The 18172-nt window shown below is 44.5% G+C and overlaps 1 protein-coding gene across 1 annotated transcript; it reads left to right on the top strand.

The window, feature by feature from the left end:
* The first annotated feature begins 11075 nt into the window (after positions 1–11075).
* Positions 11076–12131, top strand: LOC115325899 (sulfotransferase 1C2). Its single transcript, XM_042288747.1, has one exon. It carries the CDS (start codon positions 11112–11114, stop codon positions 12009–12011), a length of 900 nt encoding a protein of 299 aa, XP_042144681.1. The 5' UTR covers positions 11076–11111; the 3' UTR covers positions 12012–12131.
* Positions 12132–18172: the final 6041 nt, after the last annotated feature.

An 18172-nucleotide genomic window follows, 5' to 3' on the forward strand; every position in this document is an offset into this window, starting at 1 on the left:
GGTGGTTGTGGCACCCAACCGCGCACCAAAAATCTCACCCAACCATGAAACAAGTCGAGCACAACAACATAAACGAAGCACGCTGAGGCGTTCACTCGCAGGTAAACGACGAGACAGAAATGCTCGCCTGCTCGCTTTGTGTTGTGTGACGTCAGAGCTCCCATGTTGCCACCGAAAACAGCGTTTACGCTAGAGTGCGATTGGAGCAGTATAAATTCAATTACTCATGCAGAGGGGCATATAAAATTCAAATATTGCACGTACGATGCGTCTCGAGGCAATAACAATGATGTGCACTTGTTTTCTCGAATACAAGATTTGACCGGACAATCCCTTTAAGTGTGTGATGCAGTTGCCGCCGCCGCTGCCAAATGACGGACACAGTGAAGACACTCGTCTTTTGAAGACCTGTTGCGCACGGCTCGTAGTGTTGGCCAATCACCGGCGGGCAGGAATTGATGAGTTGATCGTAGCCCAGAGCAGCAGTCGCAGTCCGTCGGTCACGGCCAGGCTTTGTAGCACCATGATAACCCGCAGCGCTTTCTGCCGCTTTGGCTTGCAATTGTTCGTAGATTAAATATGTGATGCAGTTGCCGCCGCCGCTCCTTCTGCTTCTTGTCCCTCGTCGTTTGCGCTGTTTTAACCTTTGAAAAATGTCACGCCCAAGCTTAAATCTTAGCATGTCTAAATACATGCTACGATTGAAATTTTAATTTTATATTAAATAAAATAAAAGAAAAAAGAAAAACAAGAAAGAAAAAAATTAGTTAACAGTCCTTATAAACCTTATTGAAATCGGAACTGATCTGCTCGGCCGCCATCTTCCTAAAAAAAGAACTGAAAATTGCAATCGCGGTTGATGGTGAATAACTCGTAGGTTCTGGTTGAAATCTGGCCTCAGATGTTAACACTGAGATGTTTCGCTAGCTACCTCTTATATCATTTCGGCTCGTGACGTTATGATCAGTATTTGCCTCGCCGTGACGTCACGCGTTGTAACCCTGGTTACTTACCACTACAAGACAAATGGTACGAGCAAAAAAAAAACGCGATGGACGTTTGGAGTCACCAATTCTTAAACCAACACCGTCAGAGTTAAGTCTCACATATTGTTCTTATTTTTGCCGATGAAAGCGAAATTAATCGAAATGAAGACGTCATAGTGAATGTTTGGACAATCGCAAACGCAGATTACAACGGCGCGATTTTTTTTTTTTTTTTTTTTTTTTGTCGCGCAATTGACGGGATGAGAGCGGCAGGGCGTATTTTTTGGACAAAAAAAAAAGTATCGGCATATCCACCGCCACTGTCCAGCGCCAGCTAGCCGGACACAAACAGATACTAACATACAGACGAGCGAACCTCTCAAGAGAAACAGGCGGATCGGTCTCAGTTGCCATGGCAATAGCCATTTCGGTCCGCTCAAATCTTGGAAGCTTTGAAAGGGTCGTTCTGAACCAGTCGCACCAAGACCGCTATGAACCATTATCAATTAGAGCGTTCCTCGCCAATACGAGTGTCTTGGCGCTGTGTCTTCCGCCTTCCGCTGTGCTTCGGCTGCACGAGCACGCTCGAAGCTCGCGAGACACCGAAGCGTTATCGGAGCCAAGAAGCTTGCGCTGGAAATGTTGCAACTGAAAGACCTCTCTGCCGTTCTCACCCTGTGAGGGACTGTGCGGTGCGCATGTTCGCCTGCTTCTTTTGCAGGGGTTGTGGTGACGTCAGAACGCCGAGCTCTGATTGGTTCTAAACGAAGGACAGTGGGTAGACTTCAATGCCAGCTACCTTGAGGTCTACCCACTATCCTTCAATCAGAACCAATCAGAGCTCAGTGTCTTTCTAACGTCACCGCAACTCCTGCGCGAAAAGCAGACGATTTGCTCTCCGCATAGTTTGAAAAGCGATGGTTGCCAGCTGCGACTTTGCCAAATGAACTGTGACATCACCCTGCAGAAATTCGTCAGACTTACCAAACGGCCCGCGTTCGCGAACTTACCAAACGGCTGCAGTCGTGACCGAGATTTAGAGCTAGCTGCCTTGGCGGGTTGTCGGGAAGGGACATTCACATGTCGACGACGGCATTTCGATAATATTCAGAGATTAGAAAATGTTCCAGAGTTACCTTTCCTGAGTAAATATTCTCCGCGGCATTTTCCGGAAATTATAAGGAGTACCGGATCCTTTTTTTCCTTTCTCGGTAGTAAAATATAGAATAGCTAAATTTATCGCATAAATTGAAACTGTAAAAAAAAAAAAAAAAAATGCAGTCTAGTATTTTTTGGGGGTTTACCCGGAAATTCAGAGCATTTTAATAAACTCGCGAAGGGAAAGCCAAGTCGAGCGTAATCTTCTCCTTTATATAATAGAATAGAATATAATCGATTAATCTTATTTGCAACAGATATACATTTATATAAAGTACATTATCGGGCGGTTACCCTATGGGACCTGATGAGGGTAACCTGTTTTTGTAATGTCGCCTTCAGAGAGCGAACGTTTATCAACTTTGACAGCTCTATTTACCCGGCTATAGCAGCCCTTACACAGCAATCTAGGAGACTTTATCTAGCGTGACGCACGACGCTGTTCCGCGATAACGCAGCGTATCGTGCCTGGAAGTCGGCCGCGTCGAACCATCTAAGTGAGTCAGTTGCTGTTGCAAGAGGGAATAGAAGTCGCATTCGGTAAGCGTGCTCTGAAGAGCGACGTCCTTCTTAGCTTAGCTTTTGCTATAACAATTTTTTACGAAACTCGGACCTGTGATTTGTCTACACACCCCCTAGGGGAAATGTACACCCCCCCCCCCCCCTTGTTTTTTTGAAGGCATCCCCTTAATTTGCAACTCCTCCATTTTAGTGCCCACCCCCTAACCCCCCCCCCCCCTTAGAATTTACCCCCATCCCCCCCCCCCCCCCCCCCCCACCCCTAATTTCAATTCCTCGGGAAACCCCTGCTTTTGGCTCTTGCGGAAAACAAACCCAAAGGGGTAAAAAAACATCTATTTTTCTTCTCAATAAGGTTTCAAGCAAGACTGCGAAATAAAAACCGCTTTTTTAGGTAAATATATTCTTCTAAATTATACGATATGTTTTGTTACGTATTTCTGAGTGTTTTAAGGGTTCAGATGCGTTAAAATAGCGAAAGAAAGTTGATATTCGCCTTTTATTTTTGAAAAACACGCTACCATACTTAATACTTATGTGTGTTTGTAGTAAGACAAATATCGTTTATTTAAAAAGATATTTTGATAAAACGTTTGTTATTGTTTTTCCTAAAGAATTTACAATACTGAACATAAAGCAACATACTCAGTTTTCAAAAAATAAACTCTTAAAGGCAGTCGGTCTAAAAATACACACCCTACGGTCATAGATAATATAGGATTCGCACAAAAAGCAACCAGAGTTAGAAAAAAGAGCCATGTTTCAAAAGCAAAGAAACAGTCCTTAAATGTTGTGAATTTCCAGTGTTGAAAATATTGCAAAAGTATAGTTTTCAAAGCGAAAATCTAAAGTGTTTTTTAATATAAAACTACATACTTTATGCCTATAGGCACCTTGTAACTAAGACAACAAGCGAGCGAAGTTTGATTGAAGCATTATTTTCTAAATTCGAGAACAATATGTTTTAACTTTGGCCCCGTGAAACATCAATGCAATATATGCAGCGCAATAGGGTTGCATGGGGCCAATGATAAAACCAATTTGTCTCGCTTTTACAAAATATTATTTTATTAAAACTTAGCTTGGTTGCTATCTTAGTTACAAGGTACATATAGGCATAAAGTACGCAGTTTGAAACAAAACACATCTCGGTTTTGGCTTTGAAAACTCTATTGGCAATATTTTCATAACTGTAAATTATCAAAATTCAAAGATAGCTTTTTTTTCTTTTTAAAATAGCATGTTTTTTTTTCAATTTTATTGTTTGCTGTGCGAATACTACACTATCTGTAACTGTTGAGTATGCATTTCTAGACCTACCACCTTTATGAGCTTTCTGTATTGAAAACTGAGTATTTTGCTATATGCTCAATATTGTACAGTTATTTTCGGTAAAACAATAAAACATGTTTTATTCAAATATTGTAACATACATTGTTTCACTTGCTACGAACAGACTAAAGTTTAAGGTCTATATATGGTATAGTGTACCGAAGGCAATAAGATAAAGATGAGGAAGAAGAGCAGAACGAAATCCAAGATGGAGTAGAATAAACACAACTCGGTCCACTCCGTGTGAGATTCTTTACATTTGGTGCAGCCTAAATTGTTCCTGTGTACGGCGCACATCCTGTTATACATTAAGGATGGGAGACAGCAACCGAGAGTGGCAAGTTAGATGACGCGGAACCGTTCTACCTCGAAGAAGCGGCCAATAGCCAAGAGATCATCAATTTCGTCTCCACCAAGGCAACGTTGGCACCGGAGGAGATCATTTAAAGGGGTATTGCAAAACTGAACGTTAAACTGGTTGATTTTCAACGATTGTTTAGGAAACTTTGTCCACTTCCATCCAGGAGACTGTCAGCGCGGAAATCGTGCCTCAACTTGTTATGGAACCGGCTCGTGCACAACTTTCACAACAAGAGCAAGTGAGACAGTTCATCGAAGTCATGACTGAAACAATTCGAGGACAAGAGCACCGGAATACAGAACTCGTAAAGCGGGACGCATTCGACGGCGAGTCGTTATCAGCCACTACCTGGTTTGACTTCTACGAGTACGCATGTGGGAGAAACAACTGGACAAGAGACGAAGACAAAGTGAAAAGCTTGTGACTCTACCTGGCAGGAAATGCAAAGAAGTGGTATGAGCTTCGCATTTGTGAACATGTGGACGACTCGTGGGACTTGGAAAAGGAGCTTTACTACATCGTTTGAGAAGAATGCCATTAAACGCTTGGACAAGGCTATTTCCAATGTATACCAAGAAGGCAGCATTCTAATCTGCTTTCATGACAGGCGAAGACTGCTACAACTGGCCGATCCAGCATTACCAAAGCCATCCGCTGTTTTTATAATTATCCATGGAATAAACAAGGATGGTCAAAGACATATCCATCCAAGTGCGCCAACTACCGTACAGGATCTCTTACGTTCATTGTAAGGTGTGTGCATGTCATCCAGCGCAAGTCATAAAATCCCACGTGCGACCACAAAGCTTAAGGGCTCGAAGTATACAAATTCTTCAATCCAAGCAAGTAGCAGGAATTGAACAAGCGAGGCTTTGACGACTACGGGTGGCAACTTCATTGATAACATTGAAGTCATGCCCACAGAAGAACAAAATGTTATCCTACAGAAATGTGAACTTCCAGCAGACGAGGCTGTCTACTTAATCACGCCGAACATCCTCTATGCCTTCATTGTTGTTAATGGCAGGAGCATTGATGATTTGATTGATACTGGTGCATCCATCAACCTGGTAAACAAAAATGTTGTGAATAGGGAGAAATACGCGTGGGGAAACCCATAAAAGTTTACAGTTATGCATTACAGTGAGACAAATGCAGCATAAATTCCACCGATAGAAAATGCCAGTGGAGGCGCTTGTCATCAGAGACGTTGCGTTCATGTTTATTTTGTGCCGGCTAGACATGAAACGCCTCCGATTGAGCATAGGAAACGATAAAGTAACTGTACCTCCAGACAACAAACAAGGAGTGTTCATGACAGACATCCTCACAATTGTCTCGAGCTGTTTGATATCCAGGAGAGATATCAAAGGTCTACACAGAGATGATATGCATTGACAAATATCCACCGGCCACCACAACTATTCAGCTTTCTTTCAAACTCTGTGACATCACAGTTGTCAGAAAGAAATCATACAGCATGTCTCATGAGAAGATGTGGCTAAACATGAACTTCAAGGAATGCTGGAGGCTGGAATCATCGGACATTCAACGTCAACCTTTCAATCTCAGGTTTCGGTCGCACCGAGATGACGGTACGTTTTGACTTTGCACGGACTACCGTCAAATCAATCGCCAAACTGAGCTCTCTCCGTTCGCCATGCCACGTGTTGATGACATAATCAACGAAACCGGAGGATGCTCGTAGTTCTCAAAAATCAATCTTTATAAGGGTTACTTGCAATTTCCTCTACAAGAAGATACCAAGAATTTCACAGGAATTGTGACACCTTTCGACATTTATGAGTATAGCAGACTACCATTTCAATTGAAGATTTTTGGAGCCTGGTTTCAGAAGATGATGAATATTTTCCTAATATAATTTTGGGCCGTTTCTGCAATATGTATGTGGATGACATTATCATCTACTCACAAACAGAAAAGCAGCACGCCGACCATCTGACCTAAGTTCGAGGAGCACTAGGCGCAGCGAAACTCAGAATCAATGCCAAGAAAAGCGAATTCTTTCAGAATAGAGTTGTGTTTGCTTTGAGCACTATTTGGTGGACAAACAAAAAGTACCAAGGAAGAGTCTGTGCAGAGAATTTCTCAACTGGTTAAACCGTATGACGTGCACTCATTGCGCGTGTTTCTTGGACTGTCTGGACATTTACGAGCGTTCATAAAGACTACGCTACAAACACAGACTGCTTGGCTGTCTTAACTCAAAAAGAAGTCCCGGTCATCTGGTCTCATGAACGCGAGAGTGTGTACAATGAGGTCACAAATATCTCGTCAGACCCCATCCTAGTGTTGGCAGACCACGACCTGCCGTTTGAAGTTTCACAGATGCGTCACTGTATGGCACGAGAGCCATTCTGTATCAGAGGCGGATAACAGAATCACCAAATCGTCAGTTCAACGTTATAGGATATTACTCCTGCACTACTCTCAAAAGCAGAATAAAAATATGCTATAACAGAGAAAGAAGCTCTGCAGTAGTCGGGACTCTCTGACACTTCGAAAGGGGGGTGGGGGGCTTTTTAGGAACAATCAAGCACTCTAAGAAAAAAGATGGTCTCAAAGGACTAACGGCAGCATTTGGTCCTCTGAACTCCCATTTGCTCCCCGAAGAGACCATCTGGTTGGAGCTAGGTACCGTGCGCAAATGCTGGGGACTAAATGTACTTGACCAGGACTAACCGAAAGGCGCGCGGGAGCAAAAGCAGCCCCGGGTGCAAAAGCGCAGGAGCAAAAGCAGCGAAAGGCGCGTAGGAGCAAGAGCGCGGGAGCAAAAGACGTGCGGACAAGATGGCGGCGTCTGGTTCATCGCCGATGGCCAGCGTTAGCGACGCACTTACTGTTTCGGAACGCAGGGGGAGGTATCCACAGACAATCGCAGCATCAAAAATTGCAAGAGGCGGCATGTTTAAGGGTTGAAGCTGACTTTATAACGATCGCAGCCTCCGCACCTGCACGTCGTGGAAGCCGCCGCTGACTCAAGCGCAGCCATTGTTGATGCACTGGCCATGCCGCTTTTGAGCATTGTCCTGGCGTCCTTCCCCTTTGCATACTTTTGAACGTGCTTTGAAAGCGTTCATATTTTCTTTATGGTTTAAGTGGAACGTAGAAAAATGTTTTTATCACTTAGCACGCGGTAAAAAAGTTTCCAAAGGCACAAAAGATAAATTCTGGTTTCTTTTCTTTTTGTATTCTTCCCAATCTTTTTTTTTTCTTTTTTTTTTCAAAAGAGACTTTGGGGTTGCCACGGAGACGCGCATGCGCGCAGTGGGGAAGCTATGCGGGGAAGCGAGAACATGGCTCCTGGGAGCCTATGGGGACGCTGTTTTATAGACTGTCACAAATAATTACTGTGCGTACCGTTACTTCTTAGTAAGAGATACACTCCTTGCAAAGTTTAGCAACAATATTGGAGAACAATATTGGTGCGAAAGCAGCACCATATTTGTAACATCATTCACGGCTGAGATGGTCACTGACAAAACGACTCCTCTCATATGATCAGTATAAAAGGCGGATGGGTAGGCTTTGGTGTGACGATTGAAATAGCGTGTCGTCGCGTGTGTTGTGTGTGGTCATCTTTGTTCTAATTCCTTGTCTATGTTGAAATGTGTATAAAGTGTGCAAATGTGAAATAAGCGTTGTTCGTATGTGAATGTAATGAGCGCGGAAAAGATCTACCCCGGCGATACTATATTTTTTTACCAACTTTGAATTTGACGTTGACTAGCGCCACCTGGGTGTGTAAGCGTGCAATTTGGTGCTAAATAAGGTAAGGGCGCAACATTTAGTCCCAGGGGCATAAATGCAAGGGTGAAAAAGTTACTCCTGGGGGTTCAACTTTGAGGGACTAACGGTAGGGGAGCAATGGTTGCTCCCGTCACCGTTGCTCCCCTAGGGGACCAATGGTTGTGTCAGCGCATTTGCTCCCTTGAGGGAGCAAGGCACGCTCCTTTTTTTCTTAGAGTGCACTGACCCACCTTCTGAGCCTATCTTAACCAAAAGGGCGCCTCGCCAGGAGGTTTACTGAAGCACAATAATTTACTTTCGACGTTGTACCTCGGCCTGGAGACGAACTACCTGATGCAGATACCCTATCGAGACTCCACATCCCAAAGCAAACCATTGATGGAGGCATCAATCACGTAGGCATTGGGAAAGGCACACAATACATAAAACTTCGAAACGAAAGTTATCACGAGGCCGAATAAAATGTACCCACCCTATCATAACTCTACAACGATAGCCCTGAGTTGGGAGGACACGATGGGTTCTGGAGAACCTACTTGAAAATAACAAGGGGGTTCACTAGGAAGGACATGAAGACTTATCTAGTCTATTACAACCGGACATGTCATGCGAGCCAAATCAACACGGAAAAGTATAGACTAAATAGGGAATCAAATGGTGATGCGTAAGTATTCCAATGTGCTATTTTGAAACCGTCCATCTTAATTTTGCAGAAATGAAGAAGTAGAAGACGTCAAGAGAACCCAAGCGTTTCTCGTCACCATTGATGAATGTTCACGAATCGTGGCCGCCAACGCTGGCAAGGACGATGCAGACACCGTAATTTACCTCGTGGAGCGAGATGCCTTTAAAACAACCGAAGATATGGTGCAGATAATGGCCCTGCATTTAGAAGCAAAGGCTTTAATCGTGGGTTGATGCAAGAGACATCAAGCTAAGGCTCCCTGCTCCTTACCATCCAGAGGCACACTCGCTGGCCGAGAGGGTAATTCGAGACATCAAAGGGTTCCTGGAGATTTATTCAGATCTTCGAGGTGGATGGAAGTGTACGCTTGAGGCAGCTGTTGCGCACCACAAAACCTCCCACACTGCTGGGCCGGGCCATAGCCCGCACTTCCCGGCTTGTGGAAAGAGCTCTTGGTTACCCTCTGATCATATTTTAGGCCAAACTAACAAAGTCATCTTTAAAGAGCGACAGCGACCATAAGAAGTACAGATTATAAATAGAAATTATGCTGTTTGACATCACAACCCAATCCTAGAAATCCAACCACGCGACATGGTCCTGGTCCGGAAAGGTCTCCGAGGCCCTAAGGCTACATTCTCCGGGCCTTATGTGGTGACAAAAACAACCAAACAACAAGGCTTCCCGAAGACCATATTATCAAGGACAGAACAGCATCATGGAGCTCAGTGCAATCGGATTTATCATCTCGTACCATCCTATGAGGGATGAAAACTGAAACCATGGAGTGTGTAATGTGCCGGAGGCAATAAAATAATGATAAGGAAGAAGAGGAGAACGAAACTTAAGATGGGAGTAGAATGAACACAATTCGATCCACTCGGAGTGAGAATCTTTGCATATAGTACCGCGTTTATCGAAATAAAAGGTGAATATCAGCTTGACAGAACAATTTTTACGGATCTGAACCCTTAAAACACTCGGAAATACCTTTCAAACATATTGCATATTTCAGAAGAATATATTTACCTAGCAAAAGCGGTGTTTGTTTTGCACTGCATTTTATAGAATTGTTTTTAACAATTCTAAAAAAAAAATTGTGATTTTTACCCCTTAAGTTTTGTTTTCCGCAAAATTCGCATGGTCGTAAAAAATAAAAGAAACAAATGAAAGCCGTGTACAACTCCCTGTAACGCCGAATCAGAGCGCAGCTCTTGAGGAGGGAAGGGAACTGAGGGTCACGTGTTCTCGGGGGGTGGGTGGTCACGTGACCTCGGGGGGGGGGGGGGGGGGGGGGGATCACGTGACCCCCAGAGAATTTTTTCGCTAGATTTAGCGGGGAAATTTTTCCTCTGGATGTAGCAGGGAAATTTTCCCGCTAAATCTAGCGGCGAAATTTTCTGCTAGATTTAGCGGGGAAACTTTTCCGCTAGATTTTGCGGGTAAATGTTTCCGCTAGATTTAGTGGGAAATTTTTCCGCTAGATTTAGCGGGGGAATTTTTCCGCTAGATTTAGTGGGGAAATTTTTCCGCTAGATTTTGCGGGGAAATTTTTCCGCTAGATTTAGCGGGGAAATTTTTCCGCTAGATCTCGCGGGGAAAATTTTCCGCTAGATTTAGCGGGGAAATTTACCCACAATGCAGCGCGCGGTTACGCCGACGGCGACGCCGACACCGCTCAAGCCGGAAACGGGCGCCTTAGAGCTGCGCTCTAAAACGAGTTAAAACAAAAATATATTTCAAAAGGTACTTTTACATGACCAATAATAGATACTATTTTTTACACCGAATCCGTGAGGGTAGATTCCAAGAGGGGCGCCCTATTGTTTGAGGACCGGGGGCTTCGCTGTGTTTCCAAAGAAGCTAATGCTTTTTCTTTGTTTTTACTTTTTTCCCAGGCAAGTTCGCTCTTTGCAAATTTTATCGAAAACATGCACCACCTGTGGGCAACGCTGGACAAAATCGTAGCGCAATAGTTTAAGAAACCGATTTTCGCGTCGTTTTAGAAGGCCTAGCCGCAAATTAACACAGCCTGTAGACGTCGGGGTCGTCAGTAGTCATTTAAGCAAATATTGTCGGCATTGTTTCTTATTTCAAAGGTACACCTTGCCACTCTTCAGGGCAGCCAAGGGTTGCTGTCTAAACATCAACAATATCAAGTGTCACCTTTTGCATCACACTTGACTCCGTAGACCGTGCAGTTCTTAAAGTATCCCTCTTCCCTGACTACAACAGTCCCATAATGTCTACCCGCAGATACACCTTCCAGGGGCAAGAAGACACTGGCAGTCAGAGAGACATGGAAGCTTCCAAGCGACGCCCAACCTACCAGGTCATAGACGGCGACAACGTTTCCATTCAGATACTGCCAGACATCTACAGACAGGCCCTGAAGTTCGTTCCTGAAAATGGAGACATTGTTCAGACTACATTTCCCAGATGCGGGTCTCACTGGGTCCAGCAGATCATTCAGCTGATTCTGAACAAGGGAGAGTCAGCCAAGACGTTTGCCGAGCTTGCCAAAAGGGCGCCCTTTATCGAGTTCTCGGGTGAGCTGTCCAATAGCTCACCGCGACTGATTAGGACGCACCTTCCCCTAGGCAAGATTCAGTTTAACGACAAGGCCAAATACGTCTACGTTGCCCGGAATCCGTGGGACTGCTGCCTGTCCATGTTTTACTTTCTCCGGGAACTGCCGGGCCTCAATTTCGAAGACGGACTCTTCGACGACTGCGTCGATTCTTTCATCGAAGGTACAACGGGTGGCGGCGACTGGTTTCAGCACGTACTCTCGGGCTACAAGCTCAAGGACCAGCCCAACGTTTTCTTCGTGACTTACGAAGGGCTCCAAGCAAACACAGCCGACGTGGTTCTCCGGCTGGCGTTCTTCTTGGGGGAAGAGTACGGACTCATGCTCCAGAAGGACCGACAAGTTTTCTACAGTGTTCTTGAGAAGTGCAGCTTTAGCTATATGAAAACTTTCATGAAAACGGATACTCATGAGATCATGAACCTTTTTGTAAATAACCCTAGTGTAGAAACGCAATCCGACAAACCGGTCGAAGTGAAAATTGTTCGTAATGGAAACGTGGGTGACTGGAAGGAACACTTCACGGACGAAAACATCGCAAAGATGCGCGCGAAGATTGAGGATACCTTTAAAGGCGTCGACGTAATGAGCCTCTGGAAAGACATGTAGAGGGGCCGATAACTATAGTATCTGATTTATCATAAAGTCGCAAGCTGAAACTTCAGTGCTGATTGACGTTCTCTTGTTCCAGTGAATAAACAGCCGTTTATAAAATACGTCGCAGTACCCTCCCCCCCCCCCCCCCTTGTCTGTTACAGGTTACTACGTCTTAGAAACCAATCGGAATGCAAGCATTAAGAAATGTTTTCACTTTAATTCGGCCCGTCTTGTCAAAGTTTCATGTGGTGGTGAATACGTCGAAAGCTCGATTTTATGTTTTCTCAACATTAGCCGTTTACAAAATTGTCGAGTTTACTCAAACCGCAAATATTTGTGCATGCATGCGTGCTTGCGTGCGTGCGTGCGTGCGTGTGTGCGTGTGTGTGTGTGGGGGGGGAAGGGGGTAGCAGAGACTATTGCGATATGTCAAGGATGTTCCATGTGAGGGCACTGTATTGGGCGAATAAAAATTGTGTATTACTCAAATTAAGGGTGGTGAAAGTATGTAGTTATGGGCTCCCATCTCTGAAACACATTTCTTACAAAACTTTTGAGTTCGTATTAAACCGACGGAATGGAAAGCCCCGTGGTTAAATATATATATATATATATATATATATATATATATATATATATATATATATATATATATATATATATATATATATATATATATATATATATATATATTAGAAAACGAACGCGGCTTACGAAGCAAATATATTAAATACATAGCAACATGTAGGGGGTTATGCACCAGAATTTAAATATTATTTTTTTAATAGCTACTCCCTTAAACGAGAGAGAGAGATAGAAACAGTAGAAGAAGAGATAACAGTACCTTAAACACTAAATTTCTTATAATTTTGACACATTCGCCGAACACTTTCTCGGGAACGCGACAGAACAGCACACGACAAAATAGCACGCGACAAAACAGCACGGTCAAAACAGCACGCGTCAAAACAGCACGGCGTCAAAACAGCACGGCGACAAAACAGCACGCGTCAAAATAGCACGCGACAAAACAGCACAGCGTCAAAACGGCACAGCGACAGAAGAGCACGTGCCAAAACAGCACAGCGTCAAAACAGTACAACGACAAAACAGCACGCATGTCAAAAGGCCGTAATAGGTAGCGTTTTATGAAAACAAACAGAACGTAAAAAAAAGGGGTTGGACATTGCATGGCATTATTTAACAGATAGTGGAGAAACAATAAAAAAAAAGTACGCTGGCGGCGACGGGATCGCACTCAAGTCAGTGTCCCGAGTGCTGCTGCTGTGTGATTGCTAAAAACAAATAAAGTTAGCGATAGTTACTACTACTTAACTACGCTAATTTCTGAAGAGATTGGTATAGTTAGAAGGGATACGTTCGCGTCGATGATGGCTGCGTTGTCTGGTCTTTTTTGAAGTATCAGGGAAAGAGGAAAAGTCATTGGGAAAAGGATATCCATAAGTTCAAGGTATGAACTACCTGGTTTGTGGCGGTCCGGTGAGGTTCCGTAGTACTCCTGGTTTTGTAATCATCCACCTAAGCGTAGAACGTCCCCCCCCCCCCCCCCCCCCAAAAAAAAAAAAGAAGAAAGCGGGAGATGCGCTGATTACAGATGCACTGATAGAAACGGTAAGATAAGGTGACTTTAATGTGGAGTGTATTCAAGGTGTACCATGGGCACCGATTCTGCGGTGCCCATTCGGTCTTAACTGAAAAAGTTCAGTATTTTAGAGGGCGTTTGGAGTGGTGCGTGTGTGTGTGTGTGGGGGGGGGGGGGGGAGAGAATGTGACTCATAACTAGGGTTTCGTGTTACCCGCCGGTAAAAGTTTCGTCTATTCGGATTTATTTGATAAACTCTGATCTTCGACGTGCCAATCCCCCCCCCCCCCCCCCCCCCACACACACACACACACACACGTATATATTACAATTAATGGTTTAATCAGCGCGTAGAGTAAATGGTCCTGAGAAAATGCCACCACATGTATCATTCAAATTCCGGTCAGGACAACAGGTCATTGTACTATCAGGTCATGACAAAAGTCACTGTTTATGTTTCCGGTTCGGGTCATACTATTTGTGCCTGATAGGTAAGAGAGGTTGTGTTTTTGTAACTGTGAAAGCTATGGACCATAGAAATTATATAAAGTGGGGAAGAGGACAGTTAAACGTCTCTATTTCATTCTTTTCCGCTCTGCCTCTTGCGGCCGCGCGGTAGGTTGATGGAATAGCATGGAATGAATACAGGCTTCCCAGCAACTACCTCCAGTAGGGTATCGATTTTAAGGTATCGACATTTATCAAAATAACACTTGTGTGCCACTTTTGTTCTAGGACAAATTAGTATTGCCAGTAGTAATAGCACAAACGCCAAACCCAACTGAAGAAAATATTAATTGACACAATCGCATTTTTTTTTTCTTCTTTTGTCCAGCATACGTTTAAATTTGGATATTATTTGCTATTTTTAATAAGAAACACTGCGAAATTGAGCTCCGAATTTCGGAGAATTCGGAATCAAACAAAAATAAACTCCGATAAACTCCGAATTCTCAGCAAAAAAGAAACTCAGAAAAACACTCTCCGAACTTGACGAAAACTAAACTCCGAAAACACGGAACCCTACACATTACTGACCTTATGACCACTTTCTTTCGAAGTTTTCAGCTTGTCTGCGAGATCGGTTCAACTTTCAACAAAAGCTGCGGGGGCGCGGGGGTTTTCAGGACGAAATTTGGGTTTTTCACCTGATAGGGATCTGTGCCGAATTCTTTTTTAAAAGAAGAGGGTTTAATCGTGAAATCAAACAACGGAAATCAAGAGCGTCCGTGAATGCCGCGCATTCTTTAACACCCCTAGCTTCCGTCTACTAGAGGAGGGCATAAATACGAGTATTTTATTGTCATTTCTGCCGTCGGCACGAATTTATCACCTCTCGCAGTCGTGAAAATGGGGGGAAGCGCACGGAGTACAATGCTTGCTAATTTCTCCATTTTGATATTTGCCTCTCCGACCGCTTTCCGACCGAAGTGGTACTGAAGCTCATGCTCGTCCTGTGTACAAATACGAGCACACGACGATAATATCAGATCATGATAAGGCCCTAATGCGTCTTACAGGAGAGGTCACGTCGGCTGCCAAAGACGCCAACAAATAAGAAGACCAGTACCTGGTGCTCAATATACATTTTACACAAACGCCTTTAATTATTGCATTTTCGTTAGTATACTGGTTTTCGTTAATAAACCTTACATAACTCAGAAGCTTACGAGTCTACAAATATTTACTGCAATTAACCTAAACATTTTGTTTGAAATAAGAACCGAAAAAAGTGCGCGGAATTTCAAATAATACAAACCGAAAACGCCGAACTCTAGCTATATTGACAATGTCATGTTTGGACGCTGTGCTATTTTGTCGCTCTGCTGCTTTGACGTCGTGCTGTTTTGACGCCGTGCTATTTTGGCACGTGCTCTTCTGTCGCTGTGCCGTTTTGACGCTGTGCTGTTTTGTCGCGTGCTATTTTGACGCGTGCTGTTTTGTCGCCGTGCTGTTTTGACGCTGTGCTGTTTCGACGCGTGCTGTTTTGACCGTGCTGTTTTGACCGTGCTGTTTTGTCGCGTGCTGTTATGTCGTGTGCTGTTCTGTCATGGTGCCCACTTTCTCAAACCATAGCCTCCTCTATACGGAGAAAGCCTGGCGCGTCGCGTGAAAAGACGGCCGCCGTAAATGGGAAAGGAGGGGCGGAGAAACGGGAGCGGAGAGAACCTTGCCCGCTAGCGCCAGAAAAGAGCGAGCGGCCAAACGCAGAAGCAATCTTTTTTTTTTTTTTTCTCTTGTCGCTATCGTGGAGAGGAGAAACTCAACGTCCACCCTTTCCCGTTTCTCCCTGCGCCCTTTCGAATCGCCGCGCCCGTTTCTCCCGGAGTACGAAGACGACGGTGACGAAAACACAAAAACAAGCGTGGTTCGGGGAGCGGCCGCTCATGACCCAAGCGCTCGCTGTCTAGGTCTGCCCTTTCTGCTCTGCGCTACCATATTGGTCACCGTTCGGCGCGCTCCTCCTCTCCTTTTTCCTGCGGCCGCGCGCCCTATTCGCGACTCCAGCGACCTATAGGGGGCGCCACCACCAAACAAACATGGCCGCTGAGTCCAGGTCGCGGCGGCTCGGCCGGGCCGCCTGAACAGGTGGCGCGTTCAATTTAACAGATTTTCTTTTGTTTAATGCCCAATTTTATGGGTATTTGAACTGAGACGGTTAAGTGTAGCCGGTGCAGATAAACTTGCAAAGCATAGTTTTGTTTTGCCGGTGTTTTTTTGTTCTTTTCGTGTCAAACTTTCGTTTCGGAGATTTCGTTCAAAACCGAAACTATGGGCTCCGGAGAGACGGTAACATACTAATCAGTTTTGATCATCTAAGGTAAGCGGCGATGATTATAGAATTGTTCCACAGAGAGTAACTTTTCAGCTAACTCGCATGCTTCGACCATGCGACTTATCTGTCCGCGAAATCGAGCTTTTGTGCGTATCCGCGTTTACGAAACAGCTCCAGTCGTCTGCTCGGCCAACAACACAGGCTGCAGGAAAATTTCGAAAATTAAGCAACCGCTTCTTGAGCCAAGGACCCTGTTAACCCGCCGGCGCCCCACTAAGCAGCTGATACTCGTATTTCAATTCAGGTTTTAGTAGCAATCGAGAAGTCATTTTGACGAGCAGGTTATGTATTATATTACGTACTACGGGGGGGGGTCCCACTAAAGCGATATTAGTATATCCTTCGGGTTGAAATATGAGCTCAGTTGACTAGCTATTAGGTGAGCTGCTGAATAAAAGTATATTTGACAGGCGGAGACATACTATTTAAACTTAGCCAAATGGTTCTATAGCCGGCAGCAGGGAGACAAACTGAAGAGGGCCTTCATTGAAGATCCACGCAGAACCTCTCTGCATTGAACTTTGCTTCGAATCCTGAACGGAGAAAATTAGTACTTTTTTGTGGCCGGTCAACCTGACCAATGTAGACGTATATTACTGCTGGCTTCGACGTCCTCGTAATATAAATATTGGAGGCGTGATAGGTCAAAATGCCGTGACAGCATCTAACGTTGCGAGACTTGTCGTCCAACTTTTAAAAACAGATAATTTCCCTCATTCATCATTTGCAGCGAGCAGGTTTTCCTGAATCAAGTAATTGCGAAATCAGCCCAACTCCTTCAGTGTGGTCCAGAGGCTTTTTCGGCGAAAAGCAGCCAAGATGAATAGCCAACGCACCGACCGGCGTGGGTAACTCAAACTTGAAGCTAACCGAACAGAACCAAACTCAAGAAAAGCAGCTATCGAATTTTCCCATTCACTTGACTGCAACATTGATGGTTTTTCCAGTATCAGTTACTAAGCAGTCGTCACTTTGAATGTGATTCGAGACAGACAAGAAATCAAAAAGTTTTTCCGTGATTCCTCCCCATCCAAGAAATCGAAAGCACGTGACCGTGTGCTGTGGAGTAAACGGGCTTTCAAACACGTAATAGAAGAAAACAATCTACTGAGGCTTCACCACACTAATGATCACTCAGGCAAACTTAAGAAATATTCGGACCTTCGTCAAATTACATTGTTCGCCACCGCGCCGACAACACGTCTCCGCGAAAGCCACCAGAGACGCGGAGGGGCGCGGAGCGACCTGGACCGGCTGGTTCCCGGTTTTCCCGCTTGGCGGCGTCCGTTTTGCTGGAGTCGCGAATTGCTCCGTCGTCGATGTGCCAGGCTTTCTCCGTATAGAGGAGGCTATGCTCAAACACGAGTTTGAGTTTCAAATAACTTTAATTTTATTATACCTTGTTTGTTTCTTCTTTCTTACGGGTCATGTTTACAAAAGGCTGGAGACAAGAATACACGCCCTGAATAATGATGCATCTAAAATATCAAACAACATTAAAACTAAATAGTTAGGCATAACACAGGAACCGACGAATTCTAACCTCTCGTGGTTTTTTTAATGAAATAATAGGATAATGTCTTATGGCATTAAGCGTTTAGAAGATTTAGAAGGTGGGACAAAAGGCGGCTCGAAAAGGGGACCAGAGTCGCCGGACGGGGCCTCATCCCCGTGTACAGTTTAGGGTGTATTCATACGGCGGAAAAATTAAGGAAACCATATCCGCGGACCGGA

This window comes from Ixodes scapularis, unplaced genomic scaffold (genome assembly GCF_016920785.2).
Source record: "Ixodes scapularis isolate PalLabHiFi unplaced genomic scaffold, ASM1692078v2 PGA_scaffold10__122_contigs__length_95168666, whole genome shotgun sequence".
NCBI classification, from domain to species: domain Eukaryota; kingdom Metazoa; phylum Arthropoda; class Arachnida; order Ixodida; family Ixodidae; genus Ixodes; species Ixodes scapularis.